The sequence below is a fragment of the Bos taurus genome, chromosome X, assembly GCF_002263795.3.
Source record: "Bos taurus isolate L1 Dominette 01449 registration number 42190680 breed Hereford chromosome X, ARS-UCD2.0, whole genome shotgun sequence".
Lineage (NCBI taxonomy): Eukaryota > Metazoa > Chordata > Mammalia > Artiodactyla > Bovidae > Bos > Bos taurus.
Window position 1 is genome coordinate 111,140,389 of NC_037357.1, and position 17,284 is coordinate 111,157,672.

The 17,284-nt window shown below is 39.4% G+C and overlaps 2 protein-coding genes across 11 annotated transcripts in view; one reads left to right on the plus strand and one right to left on the minus strand.

Moving 5' to 3' along the window:
• Positions 1–17,284, plus strand: part of DMD (dystrophin) — a 2,236,915-nt gene that overhangs the window by 1,072,542 nt on the left and 1,147,089 nt on the right. The window lies entirely within an intron of this gene.
• Positions 4,059–8,113, minus strand: LOC521092 (E3 ubiquitin-protein ligase RLIM). The gene is made up of 2 exons (XM_002700243.6): positions 7,716–8,113; positions 4,059–5,944 (listed from the first exon to the last, which is right to left on the minus strand). The coding sequence occupies exons 1-2, from the start codon at positions 7,954–7,956 to the stop codon at positions 4,287–4,289; spliced, it is 1,899 nt and encodes a 632-aa protein (XP_002700289.2). The 5' UTR covers positions 7,957–8,113; the 3' UTR covers positions 4,059–4,286.

Here is a 17,284-nt window from a genome sequence, read left to right on the forward strand (position 1 = left end):
TTTCTCAACTTTTGTGGACCTGGGTTCCATGACAGTCTAATTTTCAGAACCTTTATGGTACCTTTTGTGTTGTGCAGGTGGAGCTACTTCTGGTCCCTCCTCATGCTGCTTATGGGGTCGGAAGCAGCTTCCCCAGGATAGGCCACTTGGTGCTACTGGTGGGGGAAGGGAATCTCTGGACCACTTGATGAAGAGTACTTCCTGTGGCAGGCACTTGTGACAGGTTCTCCCTTGACTGTAGAGAATGAAGGGTACTTACCAGGTTGAAAACTTTCTGTGGAGGTACCAGCAAGTTGCCTAATGTCTCTGGATAGGGGAGAGGAGTCTCAGGCCCTTCTGAGTAGGAGAGCATTTTCCAAGTGTGAGCTTTTACTGGTGGGGTCACTTTTTCTGGCTAAGGAGCCACAGGTGTGTATGGGTGGTGAAGGGGAATCTCAGGCCAAGTGGGGAGAAAATCACTTTATCTGGGTATTTATTGTCAGCAGGGATTTTAGTTGTTCCCTCTTTTAGGTTCTGCAGTGCTCATTTGGTATTTGTGGGATTCCTATTTGATGTGATGGAGGAAGAGCCCATTTAAGTCACTTCCTGTTACTAAGTTTAGAGGGAATGCTGGGTTGAGGTCACATTTCTTCTTGGCAGAGGTCATAAGGTGCCCTGACATGAAATTGCTCAGTCATTCTAAGGGTCCCTAGCCAATTCACCTTCTTCTTTAGACCTTTCAGAGCTCATATTTGGTTGTCTTATATTGTTTCCAGGATATATAGTTGGGCTTATAAATGGGGAGCAGGGCAAGAGGAGCATAAACCATCTTATATGGATTAGAAGTCCTCTCTATGCCTTTTAAGTGCTCACCTGATTGGGACATGCTCACTCTGGATAATTTCCCAATCAACTGTGCTGTTTATCATAATCTAATAATGGGAACGATATTCCATCACATTTACAGGTCTCATACTCAAGGAGAGGGGCTACTACGAGGATCATTAGGCGTCATCTTAGAATTCTGTCACCCACAGAAGGTGTATGTGAATGTACTGAAGCATTAATTAAGCAATTACCATCCTTTGGAAGACTGGAACCTGTTAGGATAGTATGAAAACCAAGTACTGTTATAATTATTCTACTCACAGTAGAAGAAGTATACCTGGTATCAGAAATGCTTAATAAAAATCAGAATATTCAAACAAATTTCAGTATTAATGTCAGTTTCAGAGGTTTGACCTAAATCTTCATGTATGGCCATGTAGATATCTTCTGTGTGAAAAATATGCTAGCTGAAAGGTGAATTTAAAAACTTCACCACCACTCCCCATTTATATTTTGTAGTTATGTGCAAATACTGTGGCCACCAGCAAGTCACATAGAAAATAAAGGTCAGTGATGTTTCTGACTTTAAATTTTTAGAGCAGCTTTATAAGTAACACTACCTGCATTTGAACAGGTTGCACATTGTACAAAGTGATGATTGTTGCTATGGGTTGTAATATTATATACTCTCACCAGGATGGAAAATGTTAAGGAAAATTTTTTGTACTGGCCAATAGGGTCTTTTCCAATAGTCAGTTCTTCCCATCAGATAGCCAAAGTATTGGAGCTTCAGCTTCAGCTTCAGCATCAATCCTTCAGGTTAGATTTGGCTAATGTGAACTACTGACAAAAAGATTAGAAGTCAGGAGTAAAGAAGGTAAGGGTATTCAGTTCTATGATGCACCCTCTCCAAAACTTCGGATTGGCAGTGGCTGCCATTTTCTCAGTTTATAGCTCTTGCTGGGTGGACTTCTACTACAACTCTTAAGACATTTGGGAAAAAAAAAAAAGACATTTGGGATTGCAGGAACTACTATCTCTCTGCTGCTGCTAAGTCGCTTCAGTCGTGTCCGACTCTATGCGACCCCATAGATGGCAGTCCACCAGGCTCCCCCATCCCTGGGTACCAGGAGCCAACACAGGAGATCCCACCCATGATAAGGTCATGTGGAAGAGACCTGACAGGCAAGGTGGATCAGGACTCAAGGGACTCCCTGGACCTGCTCGAGCATCTACCCTGAAACCAAAGTCTGTCTGTCTACTGTTTATATATTATGCCTTTCACCAACTCTTCTGACATTAACAGGGGGTATCCCTGACCACCTTTCTCTGGAGAAAATCAACTTAGGGCTCTAAGTTGATAAGTCTCCTTGGCATGAAAGGAATATTTCTATTCTAACCCCTCTGTTGGCATTCTAGCTTGCTTGACAGGTTTATCCATACCCTTGCAACTAACGCATATAATTGCTCACAACTCCCCAACCATGAGAGGCATGGGAAGCCTAAACATTCTAAAAGTCCTAATGAACATAGAGCCCTTTGAGAGATAAAAAATTATTAAAATAGTACTGGTAAAGGGCTTCATTATTGGGCCAATGCTTGCTGCCAAGTTCCCATATCCCTTATCCATTGTGCACCTGAGAGTACATTAGTTAATGTAGTTAAAATGTAAAAAAAAAAAAAAAAAAAACAAGTAGTAGCCTTGGTATTAACCACATCAGACCTTTGAGCTAATAAGTTCTTTCTTTGTTGTGACCCACTACACCTTTGCTCTGTGAGAATGTAACTTTAGTACTCTCTGAGGCTGGGGGGAAAAAAAAAAAAAAAACACTTTAAGAAAAAACAAGTTTTCTAGCTGATCAACCTTTATCAAAAAAGAGTCATGAAATGTTAACAGACCACAGGGCCAGACATAACATAAGACCTTTGTTTATGAAAAAGGTATACAAAAAATGTCCTGGTTTCGATAAAGGTAAAATTGATGAAATGTTGAGCTGACTCTATATCTTCCACTTTGAAAAATGTGTAACTCAGAGTATAAAAGTTTCTTTTAAAAATAAAGCTGCGGATCCCACTTTACCAGAGCTTTGGTCTCCATGTCTTTCTTTCTCCCTCTCTTTCTCCCTTTTTTCAGGCTGAGTCCCTAGAGCACAGAGGCCCTCTGAGTTCACTTTTTGGCCTGGGCTTCTAAGACCCGATCGGGAAGGCGCTCTGCATCTTCACCCCACCGAGAGGGCACCTGAGGCCTCTGTGAACAGAACAGGTCCCGTGCCAGGGGCTTTATTGGCTTTCTGTGTAAACCAAAAAATATCAGCCTCTTTCTCTCTTCCTTATTCTTTATCTTTATTTTTTATTTTTATTTTTGACCCCAGACCACCAGGTCCCAGTCCATTATAAGACCCGTGTCATCTCTCTCACCGATGCCATCCATCCTGAGAATTCCCCTAGATCCTGCTGGGGCTAGACCCCAACACCTGGGATTCTCCAGGCAAGAACACTGGAATGGGTTGCCATTTCCCTCTCCAATGCATGAAAGTGAAAAATGAAAGTGAAGTCGCTCAGTCGTGTCCAACTCTTTGTGACCCCATGGACTGCAGCCCACCAGGCTCCTCCGTCCATGGGATTCTCCAGGCAAGAGTACTGGAGTGGGGTGCCATTGCCTTCTCCTCTATGCCCCTTCAAACCTAGTGGTTCTAATACTGGCTTCTCAGTTGCTGGCCTATGGGTACTTCATCATCTCTTGCTTTCTCTTCATTATTTACACATTTTAGTCTCCTCATTAAATGATATTCCATCACTCTTTTAAAGTGTGCCATCAACTTTTGGCTAGGACTCTGACTAATACATTGGTAGTGGGGAATAGGATAAACTTTAAGGTAGTATTGGGGAGGGTGGGACAAACTGCTGGAGAAGGGATAAATGGAAGAGATAAACTGGATAAAAGGGATAAACTGGAAGAGAAGGGTTTCAAAGCTTTTTATGGCATTCTATGAATATAACATGACTTTTGTATGTGAATGACTCTAATACAGTCTTAAATTGCTTAATTATTTAGTTGGGTTCCTGTTTCTTTGCATGCACAACCAGGATTGAACAGGGCTAAGGGATATCTGGGATTTACATGACTAGAAGATACTACTAGGATCTATCGAGATTGATTATATCATATTAGAACATTTCTCTTATGGCACCAGGAATATCCCAACCCAGTGCACATACTAAGTTTCTATTGAAATTCAGTGCACTACTATGGTGTGAAACTCATTTTTATTGTCAGATAGGATAACACTGTTTGACTTTTTGATATTTCCTTTTATTATGAAACAGAAATTGGGGAAAGCCCTTCAGGAACAAGTAATTCAGTTCAGATTGTTACATGTAGATTCAGATTGTTAAACATAAATAACTCTAAAAGTGGACATGACACAGCTGACAGTTGTCCATCACTGTAACACTTTATATATCTGAGAATTCAGATCTCACATAAAATTATATGCCTCAAAGTAATCCACTACTGGCGCACGACAAATAGGGCAGTTTGGATGTTCTTCCAGCCATTGATCAATGCACTGATAATGGTATTCATGGGAGCACGGTAGGATGCGTAGCATATTGCCCGTGGTGTATTCTGTAATGCAAATAGGACAGGTTTTAGCTGCATCTTTCTCTTCAAAAAATCTTAAAGGCAAGCTGTTAATCTGCAGTTTTGTAAGGCCTCTAGTTTGGTGTGGGTCTGCTTCTAATAAGAAAAATTGGTCCAGATTAAGGGAAGACCTAGAGTCACTATCGTCAACTGTTATTGGGGACATTCGTCCAACTTCTTGGCTGGTCTCTGATAAGCCTACTGATGACCTTCTTTCTTCACTGTTTTCAAGCATCAACATCAGTGTGCCAATTTCTGAATCTTCATCACTTAAGCCAAAATTATACTCAGGACTAAATATGGAAGTAGAAACATAATAGGGGCTTGAAAGTGATACCAGTATTAAATTTGAATCAAAATTATAGCTAGCATTTGGAGCAGAACCAGGTATACTATCACTACCACTAGGTCCATGTCTTTCATTTGATGACTCTGCCCTTTCCATGTTTTCACTTAGAGGTGAGACATTATGCTCTAAATTACTGTCACTGTCCATAAGATTACTTGAGTTACTAAATCCTGTCATTGTCTGACATAAAATAGTCTGAGTTGGAACAGACATTGTATCACTTAAGCTAGTATTTAAAATTCTATGAACGGGATTTCTGATGGTATTGACATAAGCAGTCTCATCAGCCTCATCAGAATCTGAAAACATAGGCTTCAGTTCTTCTTGCTCACTTTCTGAAGTGGTAGTGTTGTTTGGTGAGTCAGATGTTAACTGAGTTCTACTAATTCTGCTGTCTCTCTGAGAACATGCTCGACAATGAACTTGTTCTACTTCAAGATTGAAAGGTGTGGTTGGATTTGTTTCCCTCACTTCCCAAGATTCACTACTGCATGTTGTGTCTGAATAACATTCTCCATGAACAGCATTACTAGTTTCAGAAGTTTCAATAAGACCCCTATTTTGCAACTCATGTCCAGGCATTTGCTGTCTCAATGTTTCTTCATGCCCAGTTCTAGAAAAGTTATCATTCTCACTTATGAGAGGTTGGTTAAAAGTCTGAGATGGTGTATCTTCATTAATTCTTTGAAAAAATTCCCACAGTGTATGTGGAGGTGACCAGTTGTCAGTCCTTGGTCTGGTTCTCCGAGAGACTGGGCTCCAACTTCTTAGTCTTCTCTGACTTCTAGTCGGTGGGACTTCCATTAATGTTTCCATTGTATCGTGTTCTGATGCAGATGCTGTTGTGAATAGTGACTCAAATTGTGGATTTTCCACTTGCCTTTGGCTGTCTTCCGTATCTTCTCTTCTGGGAAGTTCTGCAGATGCTACATATTCATTTTCTGGATTTGAGTTTTCATCATCATACTCAAGATTACTCTCTAAGCCAAATCTGAGCTCATCACTGTTAGCACTAATTTCACTCTCTTCTCTCCAAGACTGATTTTCTTTTTGTTCACTTGTCACATTTTCAGTTTGTCCGAAAGTGGTAAGCCAGTCTAGAAGAGAGTTCTTACTGGATTCATTATCTGAAGCATCTCCTCTATCTGTTAATTTAAAAAATGGGAGGAAGGGCCATAAAAGAACTACCAAAATTGGAACTATCATAAAATAGCACTCTGAAACTGTTTAAAAAGTAAACAAAAATGAGAACTTAAATACTCAGATGTTTTCAACTGATTTCACATTTACTTTATAAGTTATACTGTGGATTCATTTTGATATTTGGCAAAACTAATACAATTATGTAAAGTTTAAAAATAAAATAAAATTTAAAAAAAGTTAATTATCTTTAACTTTAAAGTTAATACTTTAAAAGCTTTATTATCTAGATTTATAAGTAAAGGCAGGGAAGTTTCAATTCCATCTGAAAAAGAGTACACTAATCCTAGATAAATTTAGAGAGGTTTTTACAAAGGGTATCTGAAGGAAGTCTGTTTTTCAATATTTCGTCATATACACAGCCCTCTATACCACTGTGGGAGGAATGTCAAGAGACAACATTTTTTTTCAGTCCACTATCAAAACACCAAAGCAGTTAAACCAGGTAAACACCAGTTAAGGTACAGTGCTACTATTTTAATTCAGTTGATATTATTGTCTAATTCTCCTTAGTCTCCAATATTACTGCCCCTAGGCTGTTATATGCTTTTGATAATGTATAAGTTGTTTTAAAATATAAGATTATTGCCCAAATATAAACAAAGTTTATAGGATTAAAAGTATTTGAATTTTGAATACTTCTTATTATTACCAAGGTTTTTAATTGGCATTAAGCTGAAAGTCAGATCAAATGAATAGACTGAACCTAGCATGGCACATATAAGACCATATTCAAGAACCAAAGTATTATAGTATCCTCTTCATTCAATAGTAAAATCCTCTATTTTACACTGGGAGAGAAGGCACCAGATCTGAGGTTCCAGCAGGGTTTCTCAGCCTTAGAACTATTTACATTTTGGCACTGGGCAATTCTGATTTTGGGGAGCTACCATGTGCATTGTGTCGTATTTGGCAGCATCCCTGGCCTCTGCCCACTAGATGCTAGTAACACCCATGCCTCCCTCTGTGACAACCAAAAATATCTCCAGCTATTGTCAAATGTCCCTTGGGGGTGGGGGAGAGCAAAACTGTCCCTAGTTGAGAACTACTTGATTAAAATATAAAATATTTCTTTTTGCTATTTTTTTACATGTCTATATAGATAGAGAGGGCCTCCCTCATAACTCAGTTGGTAAAGGATCTGCTTGCAATGCAGGGGACCCCAGTTGGATTCCTGAATCGGGGAGATCTGCTGGAGAAGGGATAGGCTACCCACTTCAGTATTCTTGGGCTTCCCTTGTGGTTCAGTTGGTAAAGAATCCACCTGCAAAGTGGGAGACCTGGGTTCCATCCCTGGGTTGGGAAGATCCCCTCCATTCCAGTATTCTGACTTGGATATTTCTATGGACTGTATAGTCCGTGGGGTTGCAAAGAGTCTGACACGACTGAGTGACTTTCACTTTCATAGATAGAGAAAATAATTCGGGACATAGGAGGAACTTTCCGTTGAGGTACAAAACCAACCAACAAACAAAAACCAATGGTCTACTTCACAGTTTCCCAATTAAAACAATCCAAATGTGAATCAGGGGAAAAAACCTACCCAGGCATTCTCACTGCAAACCAAGTAAATGTCAGTTCTTGTTTATGAGAAGTTCCTTACCAAATAATGTATGCCACTTCTGTATAATTTACTATTTACTATTATGAAGTGATTATTTAATACTATGAAGTTGCTTTCTCATCCCATCCTATTCCCCTCAAAGAGAAATATACCTGTATTTTCATCTGAGTTTTGTGGTAGGTTTTCTTTCATTAATTGAAGCCTCCTCCACAACTCTTCTTCGGTACTTTCACCTAGGGGGCCGAACAAATTGTTGTCCATAAGTATGTAATCTTCTGCACTCAGATCACTTGCGAATCCGAAGTAATCATCTTCTTGAGCCAGTAGGTCCTTCTGACCTCTGTGTCGGACCGAAACTCTGTCTTCTTCATCGTCGGAATCTGAGCTTTCCATCTCGATGAACAACTGAAAAATTATCTGAATTTCATGACATACTGCTGAAACGCAAAAGCCGCTGTCAGGTAGTCTTCAGCTTCTGCTTCCGCCCGGGAGTGACTGGAACGCGCTCAGTCGGATAACCGTCTGCCTAGGTTCCCTGCTGCTCCGCTACTCTGCTATTGCACCTCAGCTCTGCAGCCTATGGTGAAGTAATAATTGAGATCTGCCTCTACCTCATAACTTGCTTAGGCGTTGCCTAGGCATCCACTGTCTTCCTTACGTAACTGAGTAGGGACTGGATTCAGGTTGGATTTCATTTCATTCAAAAGCAGCCAATATTTCTGAGGGTTTATAATGTACCAAGCACCATCCTTCACCATCCGCCCCACCACCACCACCTCCACCCCTCCCCCGCCCCCCCACAGACTATTCTCAGGCTTTCAGAAAGCTTTTTCATTTGCTACATTTAATACAACAACCTGCTTCGAAATGCCATGCCAAAGTCAGCCTCATTAAATGTAGCATTTTTCATTTTTAGGGACCGAGGGACCGCTGCCTTTTCTCCTCGTGAATTCCTCAGATCGTAGACTCTCACTAAGAAAGTAGTTCACAATTTTTGATAATTCCGCAGGGTCTTAGTTGAATCTCTTCAGTGTGTCCTCTCCCTTTTAACTCTTAATGGCTTCGTCTTGATTATACGACCCCTCAATCCTGTTTCAAACAAACAGAAAACACCAAAACTTGGGCAGGCTTTTCTGCTCATCCAGGGAATTTCTTCTCCACAAAAGCATTCGGTTTCGTTTTTGTCCTTGTGTCTCTTGCAAACGAAACAAGTCAGACTATCACAGGAACTTTAAAAAATGGATCCGTAATATTTATTTTACCTATGGTAATGAGTACCAACCTTGCTGATTTTGTTCCATGTGTCTTAGTGCAACCCGGATGGCTGTATTTATTGGTGAAAATAAACTAACGCTTATTTGTAATGCTACCTGAAGGAGACCTCTACGATTTTCTGGACTCGTCAGTACTACCAGCCCCACTTGACACGTGTTTGAGAGTTTTTCATTCAAATTATTCATGTAAAGACAAGATTTGGCCACTGAATTTGAGACTATTTAATTTGACTTATTTAATAATTAATCCATCCAACATAAACTGGGTCAGTTATTGTCCTAGCCCTAGAGCTATGTCAATTGTTGGAGCGGTTTATATTCCCAAGTGATTCACACCAAGTGAGGCAAACACCATCTAGAAACTATCAAAATACAGTATATTTTAGAATAGGTTTATATATGTTTTATTGTGTTAGTACAGAGAATTATGCAACAATTATTTAATGGGAGTTGGGAAATGTTTCACAGAGATATTATATTTAAATCTGAATCTTTAAATATAGTTATTAGTTTCTATAGATGGAAAATGGCAGTTATGTGTTGGTAGAGAAAAGCTCTGTCAGAAAAAGTAGACTTGAAAGACCTTGGCTTATTTGGGCAACTGTGGCCACAATTTTGGGGTAGGGGTGGAAACATGAAATTAATCTCAGAAAAAGTAACTGGCACAAACTATAAATTGAGTTTTGAGTTTTTTGAGTGTAAGAAATAGGATACTGATTAAGATGTTTTGGTATATTTTGAGAACAAGCAGTGAATTTTATTTTTGCCTGCTTAGTGTCCCCGTAACATACTTGTGCTGATAGCATCCTGATTTTCATGGTGGAAAAACTCATTCTACAGTCTTAGTCCAGTTGGTTTAAGTTTAGCTCAATTCACTACCATGGCTAAAGGAAAGGACATATGATGCAGCCACGTCTCAAATTGGCTATGGTAATTGGTCAAAACATGAGCATGTGAACAAAAGTACATTTAAGAGCTAAATCTGAAATGTTAGCTAGAATTATTGAAAATGAGAAAGTCTTTTCCACTGGGGTTACTAAGCTGGTGAAATATAAACCTAAAGATGCTTGTGACTATGCTTTATCCCAAGAATGAGGAAAATTGACATTAAGAGACAGAGGAAAACAAAGATGGAGAAACAACGAGATATTTGAGAAAAAAAAAATTGAGAAGTACCTGAAGCTAGATGTGCCTTAGGATTTTTAGACCTTTAAAACCATGTATTTCATTTGAAAACTATAAGATTATGATTGAAGGCTCCTAATAATTGTCATAGGAGAGTAATATGATTGGTGATGATGTAGTAGTAGTTGTTGTTAAGTCGCTCAGTTGTGTCCAACTCTTTGTGACCCCAAGGACTGCAGCATGCCAGGCTTTCCTGTCCTTTACCATCTACCAGAGCTTGCTTAAATTCATATCCATTGAGTCGATGATATAGTTAGATGTCAAAAAGTAATTTGATAGAGGGGAGGTGGTCAGGGAATGAGTGAAATAGGTGTGGGAGATTAAGTGGTACAGACTTCAAATTGCAATATAAAGAGTCAAAGGGATGAAATGTACAGTATGGAGAATATAGTCATTAGTAATATAATATTTTTGTAGGCTGACAGATGGTAACTAGGCTTGTGCTCATTTTATACTGTACAGAAATATCTAATCTATGTTGTGCACTAGAGGCAAACAGTGTTGTAGGCCAAGTATATTTCAAAAGACAGACAAACTCATAGAAAAAGAGATAAGATTTGTGGTTACCAGAGGTTTGGGGCAGGCTGGGGTGGGGTTTGGAGGAAGGAGGTCAAAGGGTACATACTTCTAGTTAGAGGATAAATAAGTACAGGAATGTAATGTGCAACATGATTAATATAATTAAGACTGCTATGTTGTCTATGAAAGTTGTTAGGAATAAATCCTAAGAGTTCTCATCACAAAAAAAATATTATTTCTCTTTTATTTTCTATCTATATGAGGTGATAGATGGTTTACTAAACTTATCATGGTTAGCATTTCACGATGTATGCAAGTGTAGGAGAACAACACTTGCCACCTCAAAATGTTTCTTTGGCATGTAGATTATTTCAAGCTGGGAAAAAATAAAAAATCTAGGCCCAAAGTCTCAGGAAGACACTTTGACCTTGCTCTTAACTGCCTAGAAAGTTTAGATAAAGGGCCTATTCCCCAATAGAGCAACCACCAGAGATATCTACAAAGAATATGGCTAGTTGTGGCGGGGAAAACACAGCAGGGCCTAGAGAGCTAAGACCGTTCTGTGTCCTATTGTCTACAAGGCCCATTTACCAAACATTTCCTTTTCCATCTTCATATGAACCACTTTGCTCTCCTTTGAAGTCTCAAATACTATCCATGACATCCTCTTTTGTCTTTAGTTAAAGATGGTATTTAAGGTGAGGGTTTCAGCCATTTGGGTTTTTCAGATTTCCTGGGTCTTTCTCATTTGTTCATGTTATTAAACTTTGATTTTTTTCTACTTTTGTCTCATGCCAATTTAATTCTTAGAGCAGCCAGATGAATCTAGACAGGTAAAGGAAAATTTTTTACTGCCCAACGTAAGTCAAATGATTATGCTGTGTGCCTCAAACTTAGTGTTAAATGTCAATTATATCTCCAAAATCTGTAGAAAAAACTAAATAATTTATAATTAAGTTACCATGTAAAATTTATTTGCTTTTGTCCAGTCTATAAGAGTAGTATGTTCATATAATTTCAATTTAATTGGATTTAGTTTTTATGAAAAATTCAGAAAACAATATTTCTGTCATCATTTGTTTAATAAGTATTTATTAGGCATTGAAATTGTGTAAAGTTGAAAGAAATGAGCATTTTCAATTGATTATGAGTGAAATTAGTTATGACATATCAATATAATGTTAATATTGTGGATAAATTTCCTACATCTTTGTACCTTGAGATCCTTCCAAAAATGCCCTTACATTTGCACATGTTTCATTTATTATACAATGTATTCTGATACCTTGGCCCAGTAATACTCATTTAATTCCTACATGAGGAAAAAATAACCTGAGATGAAAAATCACTGAACATTTGGTTTATATGAAGAAACAGAATGGTCCCGGTGGGAACTAAAATGTCTTTCACTGATACCTTAATGAAGAGTGAGATAATGTTATGCAACCAGTTAGCTTCCTAGTGGGATTTTTAGGATGCCTAAGTCAAGAGATATCTTGAGTAATAGGCAAGTTTGGTCTTGGAGTACAAAATAAAGCAGAGGAAAGGCTAACAGAGTTTTGAAGAGAACACACTGCTCACAGCAAACACCCTCTTCCAACAACACAAGAAATGACTCTACACATGGACATCACCAGATGGTCAATACCGAAATCAGATTGATTATATTCTTTGTAGCCAAAGATGGAGAAGCTCTATACAGTCAGCAAAAACAAGACCAGGAGCTGACTGTGGCTCAGATCATGAAATGCTCATTGCAAAATTCAGACTTAAATTGAAGAAAGTAGGGAAAACTATGGAGAAGGCAATGGCACCCCACTCCAGTACTCTTGCCTGGAAAATCCCATGTATGGAGGAGCCTGGTAGGCTGCAGTCCATGGGGTCGCTAAGAGTCAGACACGACTGAACGACTTCACTTTCACTTTTCTCTTTCCTGCATTGGAGAAGGAAATGGCAACCCACTCCAGTGTTCTTGCCTGGAGAATCCCAGGGATGGGGGAGCCTGTTGGGCTGCCATCTATGGGGTCGCACAGAGTCAGACACGACTGAAGTGACTTAGCAGCAGCAGCGGCAGCAGGGAAAACTACTAGACCGTTCAGGAGTGAAAGTGAAAGTGAAAGTCACTCAGCTGTGTCCGACTCTTTGTGACCCCATCAGAATACTGCAGTGGATTGCCTTTCCCTTTTCCAGGGGATCTTCCTAACCCAGGGATTGAACCCAGGTCTTCCACATTGCAGATGAATTCTTTACCAACTGAGCCAGAAGGGACGCCCAAGAATAATGGAGTAGGAATGAAGAAGCCTATCCCTTCTCCAGCAGATGTTCCTGACCCAGGAATCAAATCAGAGTCTCCTGCATTGCAGGTGAATTCTTTACTAACTAAGCCATCAGGGAAGCCCAACCATTCAGGTATGGCCTAAATCAAATCCCTTATATTTACAGAGTGGAAACAACAAACAGATTCAAGGGATTAGATCAGATAGAGTGCCTGAAGTACTGTGGACAGAGGTTCGTGACATTGTACCGGAGGCAGTAATCAAGACCATCACCAAGAAAAAGAAATACAAAAAGACAAAATAGTTGTCTGACAAGGCCTTACAAATAGCTGAGAAAAAAGAGAAGCAAAAGGCTAGGGAGAAAAGGAAACATATACCCATCTGAATGCAGAGTTCCTAAGAATAGCATGGAGAGATAAGAAAACCTTCCTCAGTGATCAGTGCAAAGAAATAGAGGAAAACAATAGAATGAGAAAGACTATAGATCTCTTCAAGAAAATTAGAGATACCAAGGGAACATTACATGCAAAGATGGGTACAATAAAGGACAGAAATTGTATGGACCTAATAGAAGCAAAAGATATTAAGAAAATGTGGCAAGAATACACAGAAGAACTATACAAAAAAGATCTTCATGAACCAGATGACCAGGATCAAGTGGGCCTTAGGAAGCATCACTATGAACCAAGCTAGTGGAGGTAATGGAATTCCAGTTGAGCTATTTCAAATCCTAAAAGATGATGCTGTGAAAGTGCTGCACTCAATATGCCAGCAAATCTGGAAAACACGCCAGTGGCCACAGGACTGGAAAAAGTAATTTTTCTTTCCAATCCCAAAGAAAGACAATGCCAAAGAATGTTCAAACTACCACACAATTGTATTCATCTCACACATTAGCAAAGTAATGCTCAATATTCTCCTAGCCAGGCTTCAATAGTACTTGAACTGAGACCTTTCAGGTGTTCAAGCTGGATTTAGAAAAGAGAGGAACCAGAGATCAAATTGCCAACATTTGTTGGATCATCAAAAAAGCAAGAGAGTTCCAGAAAAATATCTACTTCTGCATCATTCACTAAAGCCTTTGACTATGTAGATCACAATAAACTGTGGAAAATTCTTCAAGAGATGGGTAGACCACCTGACCTGCCTACTGAGAAATCTGTATGCAGGTCAAGAAAGAACAGAATCAGACATGAAACAATGGACTGGTTCAAAGTTGGGGAAGGAGTACGTCAAGGCTGTGTATTGTCACCCTGTTTAGTTAACTTCTATGCAGGGTACATCATGTGAAACTGTGGGCTGGATGAAGCATAAGCTGGAATCAAGATCTCTGGGAGAAATATCAATAACCTCATGTATGCAGATAACACCACCCTTAAGGCAGAAATAGAAGAGGAACTGAAGAGCCTGTTGTTGAAATTGCAAGAGGAGAATGAAAAAGCTGGCTTAAAACTCAGCATTAAAAAAACGAAGATCATGGCATCTGGTCCCATCACTTCATGGGAAATAGATGGAGAAACAATGGAAACATTGAGAGAGTTTATTTTCTTTGGCTCCAAAATCACTGCAGATGTTGACTGCAGCCATGAAATTAAAAGATGCTTGCTCCTTGGAAGAAAATCTATGACCAAACTAGACACCATATTAAAAATCAGAGACATTACTTTGCTGACAAAGGTCCATTTAGTCAAAGCTATCATTTTTCCAGTAGTCATGTATGGATGTGAGAGTAGGATCATAAAGAAAGCCGAGCACCAAAGAATTGATGCTTTTGAACTGTGGTGTTGGTAAAGACTCTTGAGAGTCCCATGGACTGCAAAGAGACCAAACCAATCATTCCTGAAGGAAATCAGTCCTAAATATTCATTGGAAGGACTGATGCTGAAGCTGAAATTCTTTGGCCACCTTATGCGAAGAACTGACTCATTGGAAAAGACCCTGGTGCTGGGAAATATTGAAGGCGGGAGGAGAAGGGAATGATAGAGGATGAGATGGTTGGATGGCATTACTGACTTGATGGACATGAATGTGAGCAAGCTCAGGGAGTTGGTGATGGACAGGGAAGCCTGGCGTGCTACGGTCCATGGGGTCACAAAAAGTTGGACACAACTGAGTGACTAAACTGAACTGAACTGAGTTTAACAATCTTAATTTGCATGCTAGGTGTGTAGTTATGTGTGTGTGTGTGTGTGGGTGGGTGTGTGGGTGGGTGGGTGTGTGTGTGTGCATGCCAAAGCCTTTGACTGTGTGGATCACAATAAACTGTGGAAAATTCTGAAAGAGATGGGAATACCAGACCATCTAACCTACCTCTTGAGAAACCTATATGCAGGTCAGGAAGCAACAGTTAAAACTGGACATGGAACAACAGACTGTGTCCAAATAGGAAAAGGAGTATGTCAAGGCTGTATATTGTCACCCTGCTTATTTAACTTCTATGCAGAGTACATCATGAGAAACACTGGGCTGGAAGAAGCACAAACTGGAATCAAGATTGCAGGGAGAAATATCAGTAGCCTCAGATATGCAGATGACATCAGCTTTATGGCTGAAAGTGAAGAGGAACTGAAAAGCCTCTTGATGAAAGTGAAAGAGGAGAGTGAAAAATTTTACTTAAAGCTCAACATTCAGAAAATGAAGATCATGGCATCTGGTCCCATCACTTCATGGGAAATAGATGGGGAAACAGTGTCAGACTTAATTTTTTAGGCTTCAAAATCACTGATGGTGATGGTGATTGCAGCCATGAAATTAAAAGACACTTACTCCTTGGAAGGAAAGTTATGACCAACCTAGATAGCATATTGAAAAGCAGAGACATTACTTTGCCAAGAAAGGTCTGTCTAGTCAAGGCTATGGTCTTTCCAGTGGTCATGTATGGATGTGATAGTTGGACTGTGAAGAAAGCTGAGCACTGAATTGATGCTTTTGAACTGTGGTGTTGGAGAAGACTCTTGGGAGTCCCTTGAACTGCAAGGAGATCCAACCAGTCCATCCTAAAGGAGATCAGTCCTGGGTGTTCATTAGAAGGACCGATGTTGAAGCTGAAACTCCAATACTTTGGCCACCTCATCTGAGGAGTTGACTCATTGGAAAAGACCCTGATGCTGGGAGGGATTGGGGGCAGGAGGAAAAGGGGACGACAGAGGATGAGATGGCTGGATGGCCTCACTGACTCGATGGATGTGAGTTTGAATGAACCCTGGGAGTTGGTGATGGACAGGGAGGCCTGGTGTGCTGCAATTCTTGGGGTCGCAAAGAGTTGGACACAACTGAGTGACTGAACTGAAACTGAACTGAACTGAAGATTCATTCTATAGCCATCATCACGGCGTGATAATGTTGCATGTTGTTGAGTCCATTTTAGACCACTGAACATTTTACTCACAATAAATATTTAGTTCCCAATGATGGCTGCATAGTATTAAGTCTATTTCCATTGCTCTTTAATAGCTTTTGAGGTTTTGACTTCTTAGAAGCTTTGGGAGGAAGCGGTATGACATGGTAGAGCAAGCATATGTTTTAGAGTAAGATTGGCCTCATATACAATCTTGTGTCTCCCGATTATCTATGAGGTGGGCACATTACTGAGTCTCAAAATCTCTGAATGTGAAATGAGAGTAAAGTCTGGCTTACAAGACAAAGATTCTTAAATTATATTCTTCTTATTCCCAAGATCCATTGACCTTCCTAAGTCCTATCCATTGATGCCAGGTTAAAGACCCTTACCACAGACTAGAATCAGTTAAGATGTCAAAATGAAAGTGTATTTGTCAAAAGTCTTATGATGTTTGACCGCCACACATGATGTTTGACCGCCACATGTTACACACTCTTTCAAACCTACTTTTGGCCTTCCTTATTTTCCATAGGATGCATTCTGTTTTTGAACAAGAAAAAAAATGTTTTTTTGCTTTCTAACAGTTGAGATTGATTTATTTGGGGCACGTTATCAGAAGAATAACAAACGTGAACCACTAAAAGTGATGTCAGTACACATGCAGAGGTTGATCGGCAAACCTTTTATTTTAAAATGAATGCAGAAAATATAAAGGATGTGTTAGAACTTAGATCTATGAAAGGATATACAAAAGACATAAAACTATATTGACAGACTTGGGGAATGGCCCAAAGTATTATTTTTATTTTAGTATATTTGTTGCTCATCATTTGAGTGTGTCTTGGGGCATGAGTGTATTTAATCAGGAGAAAAACTAAAAATTAACAGTTTTTAGTTTGTTATCTTATACTACTAGCTCAAATATAGCTCCATTAAGAATGTTGATTGATAGGAATGGGAGACAATTCATCTGTAATCTTTAAGTAATTATGGTCCACATATACTAGTAAAACTTTATAAAGTAGCCATGCTAGTTAACACATATTCAAAGTCTAAAGGCCACTAGCCATAAAACTAAGAGAAATATAACAGTTTTTGCTTTATATCACTATAATCGATAAGTACAT